This window comes from Magallana gigas, chromosome 5 (assembly GCF_963853765.1).
Source record: "Magallana gigas chromosome 5, xbMagGiga1.1, whole genome shotgun sequence".
NCBI classification, from domain to species: domain Eukaryota; kingdom Metazoa; phylum Mollusca; class Bivalvia; order Ostreida; family Ostreidae; genus Magallana; species Magallana gigas.
This window is the reverse complement of record NC_088857.1, coordinates 47,599,239-47,614,205: the sequence shown is the minus strand read 5'-3', so window position 1 is coordinate 47,614,205 and position 14,967 is coordinate 47,599,239. Positions and strand designations below refer to the sequence as shown.

The 14,967-nt window shown below is 32.0% G+C and overlaps 1 protein-coding gene across 2 annotated transcripts; it reads right to left on the bottom strand.

Moving 5' to 3' along the window:
- Nucleotides 1-433: 433 nt before the first annotated feature.
- Nucleotides 434-14,586, bottom strand: LOC105332766 (uncharacterized). Of its 2 annotated transcripts, none has more exons than XM_020069125.3 (5): nucleotides 14,417-14,586; nucleotides 5,439-5,523; nucleotides 5,210-5,275; nucleotides 4,727-4,920; nucleotides 434-1,286 (listed from the first exon to the last, which is right to left on the bottom strand). In XM_020069125.3, the coding sequence occupies exons 1-5, from the start codon at nucleotides 14,417-14,419 to the stop codon at nucleotides 834-836; spliced, it is 801 nt and encodes a 266-aa protein (XP_019924684.3). In that variant the 5' UTR covers nucleotides 14,420-14,586; the 3' UTR covers nucleotides 434-833. The 2 variants fall into 2 exon arrangements, with proteins under 2 accessions (XP_019924684.3, XP_019924685.3); XM_020069126.3 differs by having other exon boundaries at nucleotides 437-1,286; nucleotides 14,435-14,585.
- Between the last annotated feature and the right edge of the window lie 381 nt (nucleotides 14,587-14,967).

Sequence of the window (14,967 nt, the reverse complement as noted above, 5' to 3'; positions counted from 1 at the left end):
TTCATACGGATAATCTTCACAGTTTAAGGTAACTCCGTACCTATAAAATCATGGGTTCAAAGTTAAAAATTTAACTTTTTTTAACTTACTGGACTTGAATTTCATCAAAAAATAAATAAAATATATATGTATCCATACTATTTAAGATGTAAGGTAATAAAATCCAAAGGCTGAAATTATCATCTGAAAAGCACACTTTTTTTTGTTTTAAAATTAAATATAAGTGGATGGATACTTGTTTGTCTATTTAAATTTTATTGCTCACTATGCCAGAAAACTAAAATTAATTTTAAAAAAAGATCAAAAAACTGTTTACATTAGAAAAATGATAGCATTTAGATATATCACTTACAGAAAAGTAGAAAAGAGTTATTTCCCTTTGTCATTATTGAATTATGTCCAATATAAGGATGTAAAATGCTTATTAAATATCTCCAAGTAAACAATGATTTGAGTTTTTGATGTGCACCTATGATAACATAGAAATTACAAATCTACTTGCAAGAATTTTAATGAATTCATGGTTTATGTAAAATGTATGACGTCACAGGAGCGTGGATTTACTTTAATTAGCAGCCGCAGTTCTGAAATTTGTGTTACATTCGAGACATATAAATGTGTTTTTTTCTGTATTGTGTTTATGGGAGTTGTTGATTCATCCCAATTTCTAGTAAATACATCCATCCAGTATGGTACGCAGCTGTTAAAGCCTGTTGGACAGCTAGGTGGCACATATTAGACGGTATGTCAGTAGAAGAAGCGAATACGACCCAGTTTTACAAAAGAGGACATAACACTATGTTTTTATAGCATCTGTTAATTTATAAATAAACTCAGGCATCCTCCCCACTCCCCTCTATTATATCATTATGTCTTGAGTATGTCTTCAACAAAGGAAATTCATTCTCATTCTCTACTTCACCCATTGTATGGGTAACTCGTTGTTTTTCACTGACTGTGTTGTTGAAAAACACAGGCATCTCTCGCCGGTTCTCGCTTTCACTTTTTGCGTTAACATCCGGATCGTTGACAAGATCTGGTTCCATTTGGTTAAAGTCCGTTGGGTTTGTTGCATTACTGGATGAATTAAAACTAGATTGTTTAACTTCTTCACTTGTATTTTCAATTTTGCTCACACTCGAGCTGCTAGTAATGGATGATGTCTCTTTTTCCTGATTTGAGGTGACCGTTTCGATTATCATTGAACTAGACCTCTCTGATGAGTTGGTAGATGGAGAAAATGATGACGATGATGAAGAATGGTTCGTTAAAATTTTTTTCCTTTTCTGAAAATAAGAAGGGAATTGATGTAAATGTACTGTTGTTAACTGTGCCAGCTTTCACCATAGTCTTCGATTATTAATAATTAAGACCGGTGAACTCATAATACTTCTATGAATAATTTGATTCTGAAATAAATGTACGGCTTGTATAACGGGCCAAATACCAGCATTAGCTTTTCTTGTCTATTCCAACATTATCATCTAGGTACTTTTCATGTCGTTTGCAATGCGAAATCCCCGTACTTATTATAATTTTTGAATATGGGGTCGCTCAAAACAGAAAAACTGAACTTTTTACATGTTAGTGAATAAATGTAGTTTGGGAACAGAGCTATTTATGATTACTGAAAGCGAATATGATGGAAGCAGAAACTTTGGACAGTTAAGTTCTACTCAGTCCTAAGATGTTAATTTATGCAGCATGTTTTCGTAAATTATTTGATTACACTAACCTTACGGTAAAAGCGATGTTTTTCACTAAAAGGAAAAAATCCCAAGATTTCTCTTTCGAAACGCCCCCTCTATCTTGTCAGGGTGAACGACATCGCAAAATAAAAATTCTATGCATGGAGATTCTGAATTGTAAACAAGATAAATGTACCCGGGGCCCGTTTCACAAAACTATCTTATGACTAGGATCTGTCATAAAATTAAAATTTTTCATAAAATCTCATCAAAACTGTTTCACAAAACTGTCATATCTTATGATGATTATGTTAAGGTCGGTCTTAATCTTATGACAATCAAATATATTCAACAGACACTGTATACAACCCCTAACGCGGGGGAGTCGACAAAGAGTAAGGGGGAGTCGATTCCAACGTATAAGGGAGTCGATTTTCCCCGCTTCGGAGACGTGAGTAATTTAGGTTACACTTTTTTTAGGTATTTATAACAAGTACTTCAAAAAGATATACTGCACGGAAGACAGCGATAGTCAAACTTTGTTATGGTCATTGGTCCGAGTGCTCTATGCGTCTGGAATGCCATAGCTGTCTCAAGGATACGAACAACTTATTATGTAATGTATAAACTTCATTGTGTTTAACCATTATATCATTAGGTTATCACTACATAACACGTTGATGAAATAGTATAATATGTTGTCGAAACAACATACTTAGTATTATTTGGTCACTTGCATATAACATATGGTCGAAAACATTTTTCATTAAGTAAATATCATACTTTATGAATTTCAAGCAGCATGTAGCCCCAAAAGCAATACAATGCTGTTAGACCTGTTATAAAGTATGTCATATACTACCATATCATTAAGCGTTAATAGATTGTCAGATAAATGCACTACATAGACGGATGTGTACAACATGGAGTGAAAAATCTAACGTACATGTATAGGGTCAAAGAAATATCTTATGGAGTCAATTTTTATCGCATGCAGTTTAAAAAATAAGTTAGTTTGTCCAAACAAATCCTAATGCATCCGAACAAATAACTTATTTGTCAAAAATAGCTAATTAATCGTTGGAACAAATCCTAATTGACAGTCGTGAGATATGTCTTACGATAGATCTTACATGTATGATAGTTTTGTGAAACCCAGCCCTGGATCATAAAGTGAAAAAATTGGTCCGAAGTTACTTCCGAATTGAATGAAAATACTAGGGGGATTTTCCTATTTTAAATCTTTGATCGATTTGATGTGGGGAAGGAAGTGAATATATTGGTGCGGATCTAGCACTGAATATAAACATAAATAATGGGGGTGCAGATTTTGAAGTTTTCGTCCTACACGCAATTAATAATCTGACGTTTAAGAGATGGCAAAAAAAACCTAAATATATACATTAACCTATATTTTATCAATCAAAATTCTACGCGTTAGTCTTAACAAATCAAACAAGACCTGTACAGTCTGCTTAATCAAACGATTGGTGAAAATCTGAGGTGTTTCACCCTGCGCTAATTTGTTAAAAGAGAGTTTTATCATGATTTTTTTTTCATCTTCTCAGCAGGCAGTGGTACTGTAGAAACTTCATCCCGATTTAGCCCGCAGTGAAAGCATACAGTTTGTACTTTTTATGAAATTTCCATGTTTTTTGTTGGCTTGTTTTCTGCTATTTGCCTTTCACATGTCGTTAAATAATACCCGAAACTTCATTTCTCGGTAAAAATGTTTAAGAATATATATATATATATATATATATATATATATATATATATATATATATATATATATATATATATATATATATATATATATATATATATATATATATATATATTTGAGCTTATCTACTGGAGAAAAAGAGTAACGCAACTTAATTGAAAAAATACACCTGGAAAAAGTCACTTTAATTAAGAGTAAATTATTTGATAATGAAAGATATAATGATAAATGAACTGTACACATGTAAATTAAACAACAAAATTGCAATTTGGGGAAATAAAAAATGAATTTCTAAAAATTCAACGCTGTTAGTAACAACAAAATGCCCCTCTGAGATTCGAACTCGGGATGTACGACATTTTATCCACTCGGCTTCGGAGTAAGTTGACGCCGTCGATAAAATCGTTTTAATAAAACGAAATGGCATTTTGCTCAGAGGTCAGCCATTTTCTGATGATGTGTTATTCCAAATTAATCCGTCTATGTGAGAACAATTTGTGATGACTGTTGTCTGACACGTCCGTTAGTAAACTATCTAAAAGTATACTGAATGCTTATTTTTAGATATCGCCGTCGGTCCTTTAACACAGCAGGCCGTGCAGACAAATTGCATACTGCGCGTTAGCGCATTAACTGCCCATATTGATGTTTATTTGCAAGACGTATCTGTGAATCGTCGCTTTGTAGACATTATACATTTGTATACGCTGTTTGTCAGGGATGTGAATAAAAGAAGAAACAGCCTTGCCATTAAGTTCGCTTCCGCGGCTAAAAATATAGTGCCGAATACTTTGTCGAGAAACTCCTTTATATTTACAAATAGATATGATTAAACGACTATTTTTGACAAGTTCATATCAAATTGGCTTCATAAGTTTCAGCGTTTCCTTTAATCTTCCAGTGGTTAATCTATTTAAACCGCGTGATGACGTTTACTTGTATACATACACCATGATCAGGTTTGGTGTGTTATTGAAAATTGAACGTCACAGATTCCAAATACAAAAGAAAGGGAAAATATACACTGAGTGTAAATATCATAATATAAATGATATGAAATCATAGTGTTCATTGTACAATCCTTGTACCCTGTCTCTATTTCTTGCACTAGATAAAAACACTTTTAAATAAAGTCTGCTAATAGAAGACTTGTGTCTGAATTTCAAAGAGTATACATTTGTGATAAGAAATATTTATGTCTTAAAACCTTGTTAATGAGTAAAAAAAGTAAATTAATAACAGAAAAGAAAAAAATACCCCCCCCCCCAAAAAAAAATCATAATCAAATGGTAATACTTTGTTTGGCCCTTACTTCTGTTGTTAACAGACATTCAGTCTCTGGCTTACACTCAGGTCCACAAAATATCCACCCAAGGCGACAGCACTGACATATACTGTCATGCAGATAGCAGACCTTAGACGCAATCCTACAACATCCTTCATAGTTACCACAGCAACCAAGGTCTCGTCCGGTCAAATTCCACCCAGCGGATATGTTGCAACCTCCTAATAATGAAAGAACAAACAAATCAGTCCTAATCAACAAAGAAACAAATACACGCTGGAAGGGTTCAAGCTATGTCTACCCACCATATCCCCATCAAAATAGTTTTGATTCTATAAACAACAATTTACTAGTGACACAAGTTGTAAATTTTTATGATATACAGTACGGTTTAATACAAGACTTGTGGATTTTTGGGAAAGAGTTCTAAATTCGTTTTGATCAATATGTATAAAGAAGGATAGAACGATAACGCACTGTGAATACAATGTCTGAAGCGAGATGGCATACCTTTATTTACATCCAGTTCTTCGATTTTCTTTTCTTCTTCCTCACTCTTTACTATATTCTGCCAATCTGCCGATCAGAAATTGTGTATAAACAGTACACAAACACACACAGGCAATTATTTAGACTATCAAATTTAGTATTATTATCGTCAATAATAAAAAATTATCAGGACGGTTTAAGCTTTTAAAACAAATAACATAAATGCATGCACAAGTCAGTCACATAATACCTTTTAGAATACGACACTCTCCATTAAAGAACACCCCGAAACAAAGAGTCAAACAAACAATTTCTGTCAGGAATCTAATCATGCCCTACAAATATAAAAAGTATTCCTTGTTTCACGAGAAGTGTCTGGTTCTTACTGATAAACATGTAAAAAGAATATTCGAAAAAAAATGTCCAATATTTGGGACTTTAGGATTTTTAAAAAAAATATAATATTTTCTTTCCTTCTTACAATTGTGCAACTAGGTATTGAAATATGATTACGTTAAGTACTGACTATAGTTTTAGCAAAACTCGTGCGTAGAAAAATAGCACATTTTTTCTTTAAAATTACTGTATAAAAACTAATTTTCTTTCACAATTCTAAACAATAGAATTCATTCGTGTTTTTTTTAAATTAGCTAAAATTAAGGACTTGTGTTGCAGTATGGCGTAACCAACTATGCCTTTTAAACAATATAGCTTTTATATGGTATTCAGTACATGTCTAGATTTGACGAATATAAAACCCATAAAAATATATCTGTATTTTGTTTTTAAGTACATGGTCAAAATTTGCCCTTCTTTCAAATTACATCCCTATAAATATATAAAAAAAGATTTTCAACCTTAGAAGCATAATTTAAAAAAAACCGAAATAGTTTAAAATTTTACCAAAATTACAGAAATTGCGGACCAAGAAATATTCATTTTAGTAAATCATGGATATGTATAAAAATACACTTATATAAAACAACTTCTAAAAGTAATTATATATAATATATTATATTAAGGATGATGGATCCTGCAATCATTAGTCTTAAAGATTTTTTTAAAGGTATTTATTTCAAAAATCTACACACACAGCTAACCAAACTTCAGAACAAAACTTGGGGTGGGGGGGTCTCCATGCTTATTTTGGCACTACTGTGCATTAAACATGACTATTCTGCAATGAAAGTGAAATTGCTTTTCAATCTATAATTTTTTTCTATAGGAATGAACTATGTAATCAGATACAAACTTATTTTATTAAATGTTGAAAATTAATAAAGGTGAATAATCCAATTTTATTACTAATATTTAACATTTGTACTCTTTTGCAGTAATTAACGCTGTTTTCAGACATTAAAATTCACTGAAATAATTTAAAAGTTTCAAATTTATAACATACATGTCAAACATTCTTATAAATTCACAAAGTATTATGTTTTTTGTTTATTTTCGTTTTTTTTTAAATTGAAACATTTAATTCATTGCCAAACAATTGCAAGGTCTTTAATTAACCCTATTTTAATGCAACTTAAGTTTAATTTCAATTTTAGAAACTGTTTAACTTTACAGTAGATAATGGAATACTCTTTTGAATAACCTCGTACCGCTATTCGGGTATTCTATATGAAATACCATAAAAATTTCAAAAAATATTCCCTTACTGTTTTCAAACTTTATACAATATGCTATCCAACCATTGCTTAAGACATCGAATGGTCTCTTTCTTTCATTTGTTTTTGCTCAAACTTTTATGTTTTGTATACTTTTGTTATTTAGTGATATTGAAAATAACCCATGTCCTTCCGCTGATTATTCCTTTTATATCAACATAAATAAGATAGACTCCTTATATAGTATCTAGTTCAAGACTTTGATGTAAAAGATTTTACTGAGACACATATGGATGCAATGACTGGAATGACAGTATGAACATTAAAGGATATAAAGCTAGATTAAGGAATATATTGCAACTCCTACGAGGGAAGTAGGAACATTTATTTCTGACTCTATATTCGATTCTCCTAGGTTTGATTTAAAGCCTAACAATACCATCTTCCCAGGTCAAGAGTTTCTGATCCGCTCCCTTCTACATAAACCCTTGACCGAAAAGTCAGTACATATGCGGGTTAACGATCACGCCATCTAGTGAGAGTACTCATTTTTTTTTTAACTTTTTGACCTCTTGTTCTGACCAATCAGTAAATGCGTTATAAAAAGAAATAATAAAGCAATATGGCTGCTCTCATGAACAAAATCAAAGAACTATATATGATAAGAGCTAAATTTGGCCCCATAATGCACCATTTTTTAAAGTGTTTCGGGTACAATAAAATGTAATGTTATAATTAAGAAGAGTTGATAGAAAATATATTTTTTACATATTTGTTTGATTTATTTGCACTCACTTGCAGTATATGACGTCAGACGTGACGCTATTTCTATAATTCAATCAAAATTAGTCGAAGATTGACTTTTTTCTTATCTTTTTACGAATGGGAAATATAGAACGCATGCTTGAACCAGGACAAATTTTTTGTGAGAGGATGTTCCATTTAATGCAGCTTAATGCAATAACGTAGATTTTGAATGCCAAGGTATCCCTCTTTGCAAGAACACTTTAGAATGACCTTATAAATAGCCGGGATAACGTGCGATATGTATTTCTTGTTCGTGTTTCACTATGTCGATGAGCGCTAATTTGAATAGTACCATTACGCACAACGCGTTGTTTTATTAAAGGGCAAAGGGAATGGTAAGGGATTGTTCGGAAATTATTGAGACAACACAAATATAATTTTCCTTTCTAAGTGACAAGTATTTGTGAAAATTGTCATAAACATTGAAGAAAGAAATCTAATAATGAAACAAAGTAATGAAATAAAGTATTCATTTTTAGCTCACCTGAACCAAAGGCTCAAGTGAGCTTTTCTGATCACAATTTGTCCGTTGTCTGTCGTTGTCGTTGTCGTCGTCGTCGTCGTTGTAAACTTTTCACATTTTCATCTTCTTCTCAAGAACCACTGGGCAGATGTAAACCAAATTTGGCACAAAGCACCACTAGGTAACGGGGATTCAAGTTTGTTCAAATGAAGGGCCACGCCCTCTTTAAAGGGGAGATAATTGAGAATTATTGAAAATTTGTTGGTATTTTTCAAAAATCTTCTTCTCAAAAACTATTCGGCCTGGAAAGCTTAAACTTGTGTGGAGGTATCCTCAGATAGTGTAGATTCAAGTTTGTTCAAATCATGGTCCCCGGGGGTAGGGTGGGGCCACAATTGGGGGATCAATTTTTACATAGGAATATATAGTGAAAATCTTTAAAAATCTTCTTCTCAAAAACTATTAGGCCAGAAAAGCTCTAATCAAAATGGAAGCATCCTCGGGTAGTGTAAATTCAAGTTTGTTCAAATCAAAGTCCCTGGGGGTAGGGTGGGGCAATAATGGAGGGGATCAAGTTTTACATAGGAATATATAGAGAAAATCTTTAAATAATCTTCTTCTCAAAAACTATTAGGCCAGGAAAGCTCAAATTTAAGTGGAAGCATCCTCAGATAGTGCAGATTCAAGTTTGTTCAAATCATGGTCCCCGGGGGTAGAGTGGGCCCACAATTTGGGGATAAATTTTTATACAGGAATATATAGAGAAAATCTATAGAAAAAATTTCTTTTAAAAACTATTTGGCCAAGAAAGCTCAAATTGGCGTATAACTATCCTCAGATAATGTAGATTCAAGTTTGTTCAAATCTTGGTCCCTAGGGGTAGGGCGGGGCCACAATGGGGGATAATTTTTTATATATAGAGAAAATCTTTAAAAATCTTCTTCTCAAAACTATTGGGCCAGGAAGGCCCAAATTTGAGTGGAAGCATCCCAAGATCGTATAGATTCAAGTTTGATTAAATAATAGTCCAGGGGTAGGGTGAGGCCACAATGGGGGATGAATTTTTACATAGGAATATATAGAGAAAATCTTTAAAAATCTTCTTTTTAAAGCATATTTGGCCAGAAAAGCTTAAACTTGTGTAGAGGCATAGCACTACTCGGGTAGTGTAAATTCAAGTTTGCAAAATCAGTCCCTAGTGGTTGGGCGGGGCCGTGATGGCGGTTTGAATTTTTACATAGGAATATATAGAGAAAAAAATATTCTGGGAAAGTTTTCGGTCCAAAACTCAGTACTTAGTGTGAAAGCACAGGTTATGCAGATTTAAGTTTGATGAAACCATGATTCCCCAGAGAAAAGTGGGGCCACGAAAGGGTGGGGGTATATAGGAATAGAGAAAAATCGTCTTACAGGTACAACAACAAAAGGGGCTTGGTATTTACCAAAAAAAAAGAGGTGGATAAAAATTGGCAGATTTTCAATTTTTTTAGCAAGATCTACTGTACCTAGTTGTCAAGATATTTTGATACTGTAATGCTAATTTGGTCAGAATTAAGGCAATTGTTGCTCAGGTGACCGATGTGGCCCCTGGGCCTCTTGTTTTGTTTACGACGGTTCAAAAACAAGTCAGTGGTCGGTGTACCCGGCGCAGGCATAAACTCGGCGATTAATAAACTTAAACAATTACTTACTAAGTGTCGGTGGACCAACAAATAATAGTAAAGGAAATCAAATTATAAATGTTCATTTTGCTATTTATTGAGACTCACTAATGCGAACGTTTCACTTGTGCTTGAGTTGAAATACGAATACAGTACAAATATTTTTACCAAGCAATAGAAATCTGACCATGACGGTTCACTGAATTTTGACTTCAAGGTTGCGCAGCGAATACACATCAACTTGATCGGTAGGGAGACCTTCACAGGTCAAGTATAATAGCTGAAACAAGAGCTGTACAATACAAAGGAGTCAAGAGCTTCATTTTATTGGTTTTTTTTAAATGTTAAATACACTTAGATACACATTCTAAATTTATTTTTAAACCTTCGATACAAGAACACTAAACGGAAATATATATTTCAGATTTCTAAGATAAACTTTAATTTTAAACTTTGGAACTGTTCATTTTCTATATATATATATATATATATATATATATATATATATATATATATATATATATATATATATATATATATATATATATATATATATATATATATATATATATATATATATATATATATATATATATATATATAGTGCATTAGTGCATTGGACTCTCGGAGAAGCCTTAGAATGAATTTGTAGTGTTTCTTAAAGTATCTAGAGATCTGTGATGAATATCATGGATTAAGTATACCTTTTTTATTGTTTAATATATCATTTTTAAAGGTGAAAATTAAGAAAAAAGCAAAAAATTGTGAAAGGAAACAAACATATCGTGAACCGCACTCTGCTTGCACCACGCCAACTGATCTAGAAAGTTCTTGAATAGACATGTTTACATCGCCACCAATCCCTATCACTGGGCCTCAGTATCTCCTTAGTATGTACCTTTACTACCAAAAAAAAAAATTACTTACCCAAATTTTTTTCCCCCAAAATCATGAAATTCCTATTCCGTGGGGGGGAGGGGGGGGGGGCTAGTATGCTTCTGAATCTTACTTTTCATTTTTTCAAGGTAACTTTTGGAACAATAATCTTTCCTGCGAGAAAAAGTGGGGGGGGGGGGGGGGGCTGAACCCTCTATCATGCTATGTTTCTAATGCTTAGGTATAACTTTGCAAAAAAAGTGGGGGGGCTAAGCCCCCCCTAGCCCCCCCGGTTCCGACGCCTATGACCTGTACCCAAGTGATTTCAGATAATGCTATGACTGCTACACCTCCATATGGGTCGCTACGACGGTCCTTCCATGTCAGGTACTGGTTGTCTTTCTTTCCCGTGATTCTTGCGTGCCAATATTGATTCGGCTCGATATCAAACATGAGGTTCCAAACCGACACTCTTCTCTAGACGTTGACGACAATGACATTCATCTTCATCTTCCTTTCGTTAAATTACTGTTAGATAGCTCTGTTAGAAGTTGAAGGTGAAGAGGTGGTCAAATTGAGTCAGAGTGGAAGGCTAAGGTCATGGAAACATTTGATTTGTCTTTCGCACTAGCAAGTTTGTTTAGAATTATGGGGGCCAAACATGACAGTAATACCGACAGACATTGCTTGTTCCAAGTTCGTCATACATGGAAATACGGATGTTTATATTTACTCATTTCCTGTGGAACCATAATTCACAGTTTTTACAGACAGCCAACAGACAGGGAAAAGGATGAACAACAAACCAAAATGACTTAAGAACGCTTATTTCGGTGTTTATCGGTCTGCACTTCTTAATCAAATGATTAAATGAAATTAAAGAAATGCTATATTATGTATATAACAGTTAATTAGTTCATGTTTTTAAATGCTCCGTCTTTCTTATAGACAAATATATATATAAATATATATATATATATATATATATATATATATATATATATATATATATATATATATATATATATATATATATTATATATATATATATAATTTGAATTATCAAAATGTTTAAAAGTTAATAGATTTCAACTTGGTTAGTGTGTAAAAATATCTTCTTAGAAGCCATCGGTCCTCCAGAGTACTTAATCACGTAATCAATCAAGTTTATATCGTAGTGAACATCTTAAGGTTGCTGTTGATTTCTTTAATGTTTATCATTGCAGGGTGGTTAATTTCAGGACTGAAGAGCCAATAAGCCATCATCCGTTTACCTTTGTAAGATCTAATATTCAGAAGTAGGATTTATAATAGTAAAAGATATGGAGGTAAGATTTCTAGGCATTTATCCTGCCCACTCTTCAATGCATTATCAAATTCAAAATATATGATTTAAAAAGAATTTCAAAAATATTTCACTTATTAACTAAATAGACCACTGACCATTAATGACAATTGTTTAGGGGTGTATTGTTAGGGGAATTTGCTTAACAATTCAATAATTAAAGAACGATATGCGATAAGGTCTAATTTCTGCCCCCGTATTTTTAAATTTGAAAAAAAAATCACATCATAAAGAAATTTTGATAAAACATAAATACTGATTATGCTAGTTACAGAAATCTAAACGTTTTACAACATCGATTATTCCTCGTGCTTCTATGACGTAAACGGGCCATTTCCGGCATTTTCTCAAAAGCGTGAAAATATCATCAATTTTTCTTTATAATCAAGAGTAGGAGGTATAGAACGCAATGTTCCCCCAACATCATTTTTACATATATCATTGTTCATATTATTTTGCATATCATATAAAAAAATGGTGTTGGAGCAAGCATACGCTTGATGTTTCCTTTTCAAAAAACTGATGGGAAATCCCTCGTTTTTGGCTAAAATACGTACTTTTTGTGAAATAAGGTGATATAATATTTCTATTATGGCTTCAATTAGACAATTTATCTTTATAAACCTGAATTAGATATATATTAACTTATCTTTTAGCAAATTTTTAAATCTCTATTCATTACTTTGAATTTTGAGGCCTAAAACACTTTTTCTGCACTTAGTTCGCTGGCACCGTTTTCAATGAATAATTACTTTCATTTCATTTTTGACCTAACTCCCTAACCTGAATGGAAGTTTAAAAATAACGTTCAATTATCTTTATAGATTTTGCATATAAAAGTCAATTAAAATTTGCTAAAAAGTATTTGACATGAAATTGAAACCGTTAAAATGTGAACGGACAACATCGGACGAACATTATTATTTCTAAATATCATCTGAGTATCCCAAATGACACAAAAGAATAAAAAACGTTTAGTTTCTTCAAATCTTTTATACTTCGGAATTCTCCAAGCGATAGAAGTACGAAAGTCAATTTAGCAATATACTTTTGTCAACTAATACTTGGTTTAATTGTGTCTTCCCACTAAATTAAAGGGACCTGGAAACGATTTGAGATTTAAAAAAATGTTATTTTTTACGTATAATATGGTTTACTGGTGCATTTTAAATGATTGACCAAAATATTAAATGTTAAAGTCAAGTTACAAGCGAGATACAGAGGTAAGAATTGATTGTTATGTAAACAAAGCTCGAGTCTCATAGTTGTTTACAAAAAATGTAATGTAGAGAATTACCATTTCTTAGACAAAATACCACGTAAAAGCAGTTTAAACTAATTCAATATTTCATAAATACTATTATCAACAAAAGAAAGATATATTTGATTGAAACTTACAACAATACTCTACGTATGTAAAAATGACAATATTCGAGCTTTGTTTAGAAAACAAAGAATTATGAACTCTGTATCTTGCTTATAACTTGATATTTGACAATCAAATTTTGCCATAGCATTGTAAACTTCTATATTCATCATTATAAACATTGAAAACAGAAAAATAAAATTTGAAAATTTGAAGTCAAATCGTGTCCAAGTCCCTTCAAAATGCAATTTCCTCTCAAAGACATTTGTCGCCAGTATTTATATCAAAGCGGAATAGCTACTTGAAATAAATGTATTGTTTTGAATTACGCACAATAATCAGGCTGAATGGGAAAACAAATGAAATATTTTGAACATAATTTAGTGACTTTTTGAAATCATTGAGGTCTTTTTTTATACATATAATAATAGTTCTGTTTGAAATAGATGCTCTAAACACAAGGTGTGATGGTTTGTGTCTTTCTGTCATACTGTAGGCAATGGAGGCAAAATCCTTTTGAGGCAGAATGAGTATAGTGACATACGTTATGCGGGGAAATATTTTTCTGGTCAATGACGAAATTTACCACGAAATTTCTTAAAAAGGGAGGGCAACAAATTTGAATCACTTAAATGTTTTTTTGTTTTGTTTAGAATTGATATCATAAAATAGTTTGATTTTTGATAGATTGGACAATTGCTGCTTGTAAATGTACCCTTGAATCCTGAATTTTTATGCATGTAAATTTTTTAAATGAGTGAATTTTAAATCTTAAAGGTAACCGAAATTATCATTATTATGAAATGCTTCCTATTACATATGGTTTTTTATATCAAATTTTAATGATAAGTCAAACGATTTGATCAAAATTTTTAACATTCCCGTATTAAATGACTTGATCTTAAGATGAATGCTGTTCATTAATAGTTGCTTTTTTGAGACCAGAGAACATTTCATAAATTTTAATTCCTAGACTCAATGAGGATTAACGCCAAAATATTTTTATAATACTTTCTATGTAAATAATGTAAAGAAGGTTTTTGATCAAAATTTTAAACACAAGCTTAAAAAATGTTACAACATTTTGCAAAACATACCATTCTAAGAGTACTCACGTTTTAATCAAGTGTCATCATTGTTAATTCATGAGGTCCCTTATCACTGTTAACAAAATGACGACGTTTTCTTTTTTAAGTAATTAGAGTATTTATTGAAAGGTGTCAGATATGTGGGTCAGAATACTTGTATGATAATTAAGAACAGGGACGCCAAACTGGCACCAAGGGATGGCGTTTATAAAGTGCTTTAGAGAGTTGGTATCAAGTACCTAATAGTGTCATTGTCATTAACACACTGTAATTCTCTAACAGTGACAAGTGGAAATAACCAATACATAACGTATGTTACTGATTTTGCGTTATGTTAACTGAGAATATGTTGGGAATCCACGTCTACAAATTGCATATAAATTAAACCAATATTTGAAATTCTGTAGGGAAATCATTTTTGACATAAGAATTAGTTTGGTTTAAATGCTCCGATTCATAGAGGGTGAAAATTTCACAATTATTTTTTTCAATAAACTCAATAGATCAATATTAAAAGTAAATTTTTAGACAGCAAACATTTGGTTTGTAGAAGTATATCA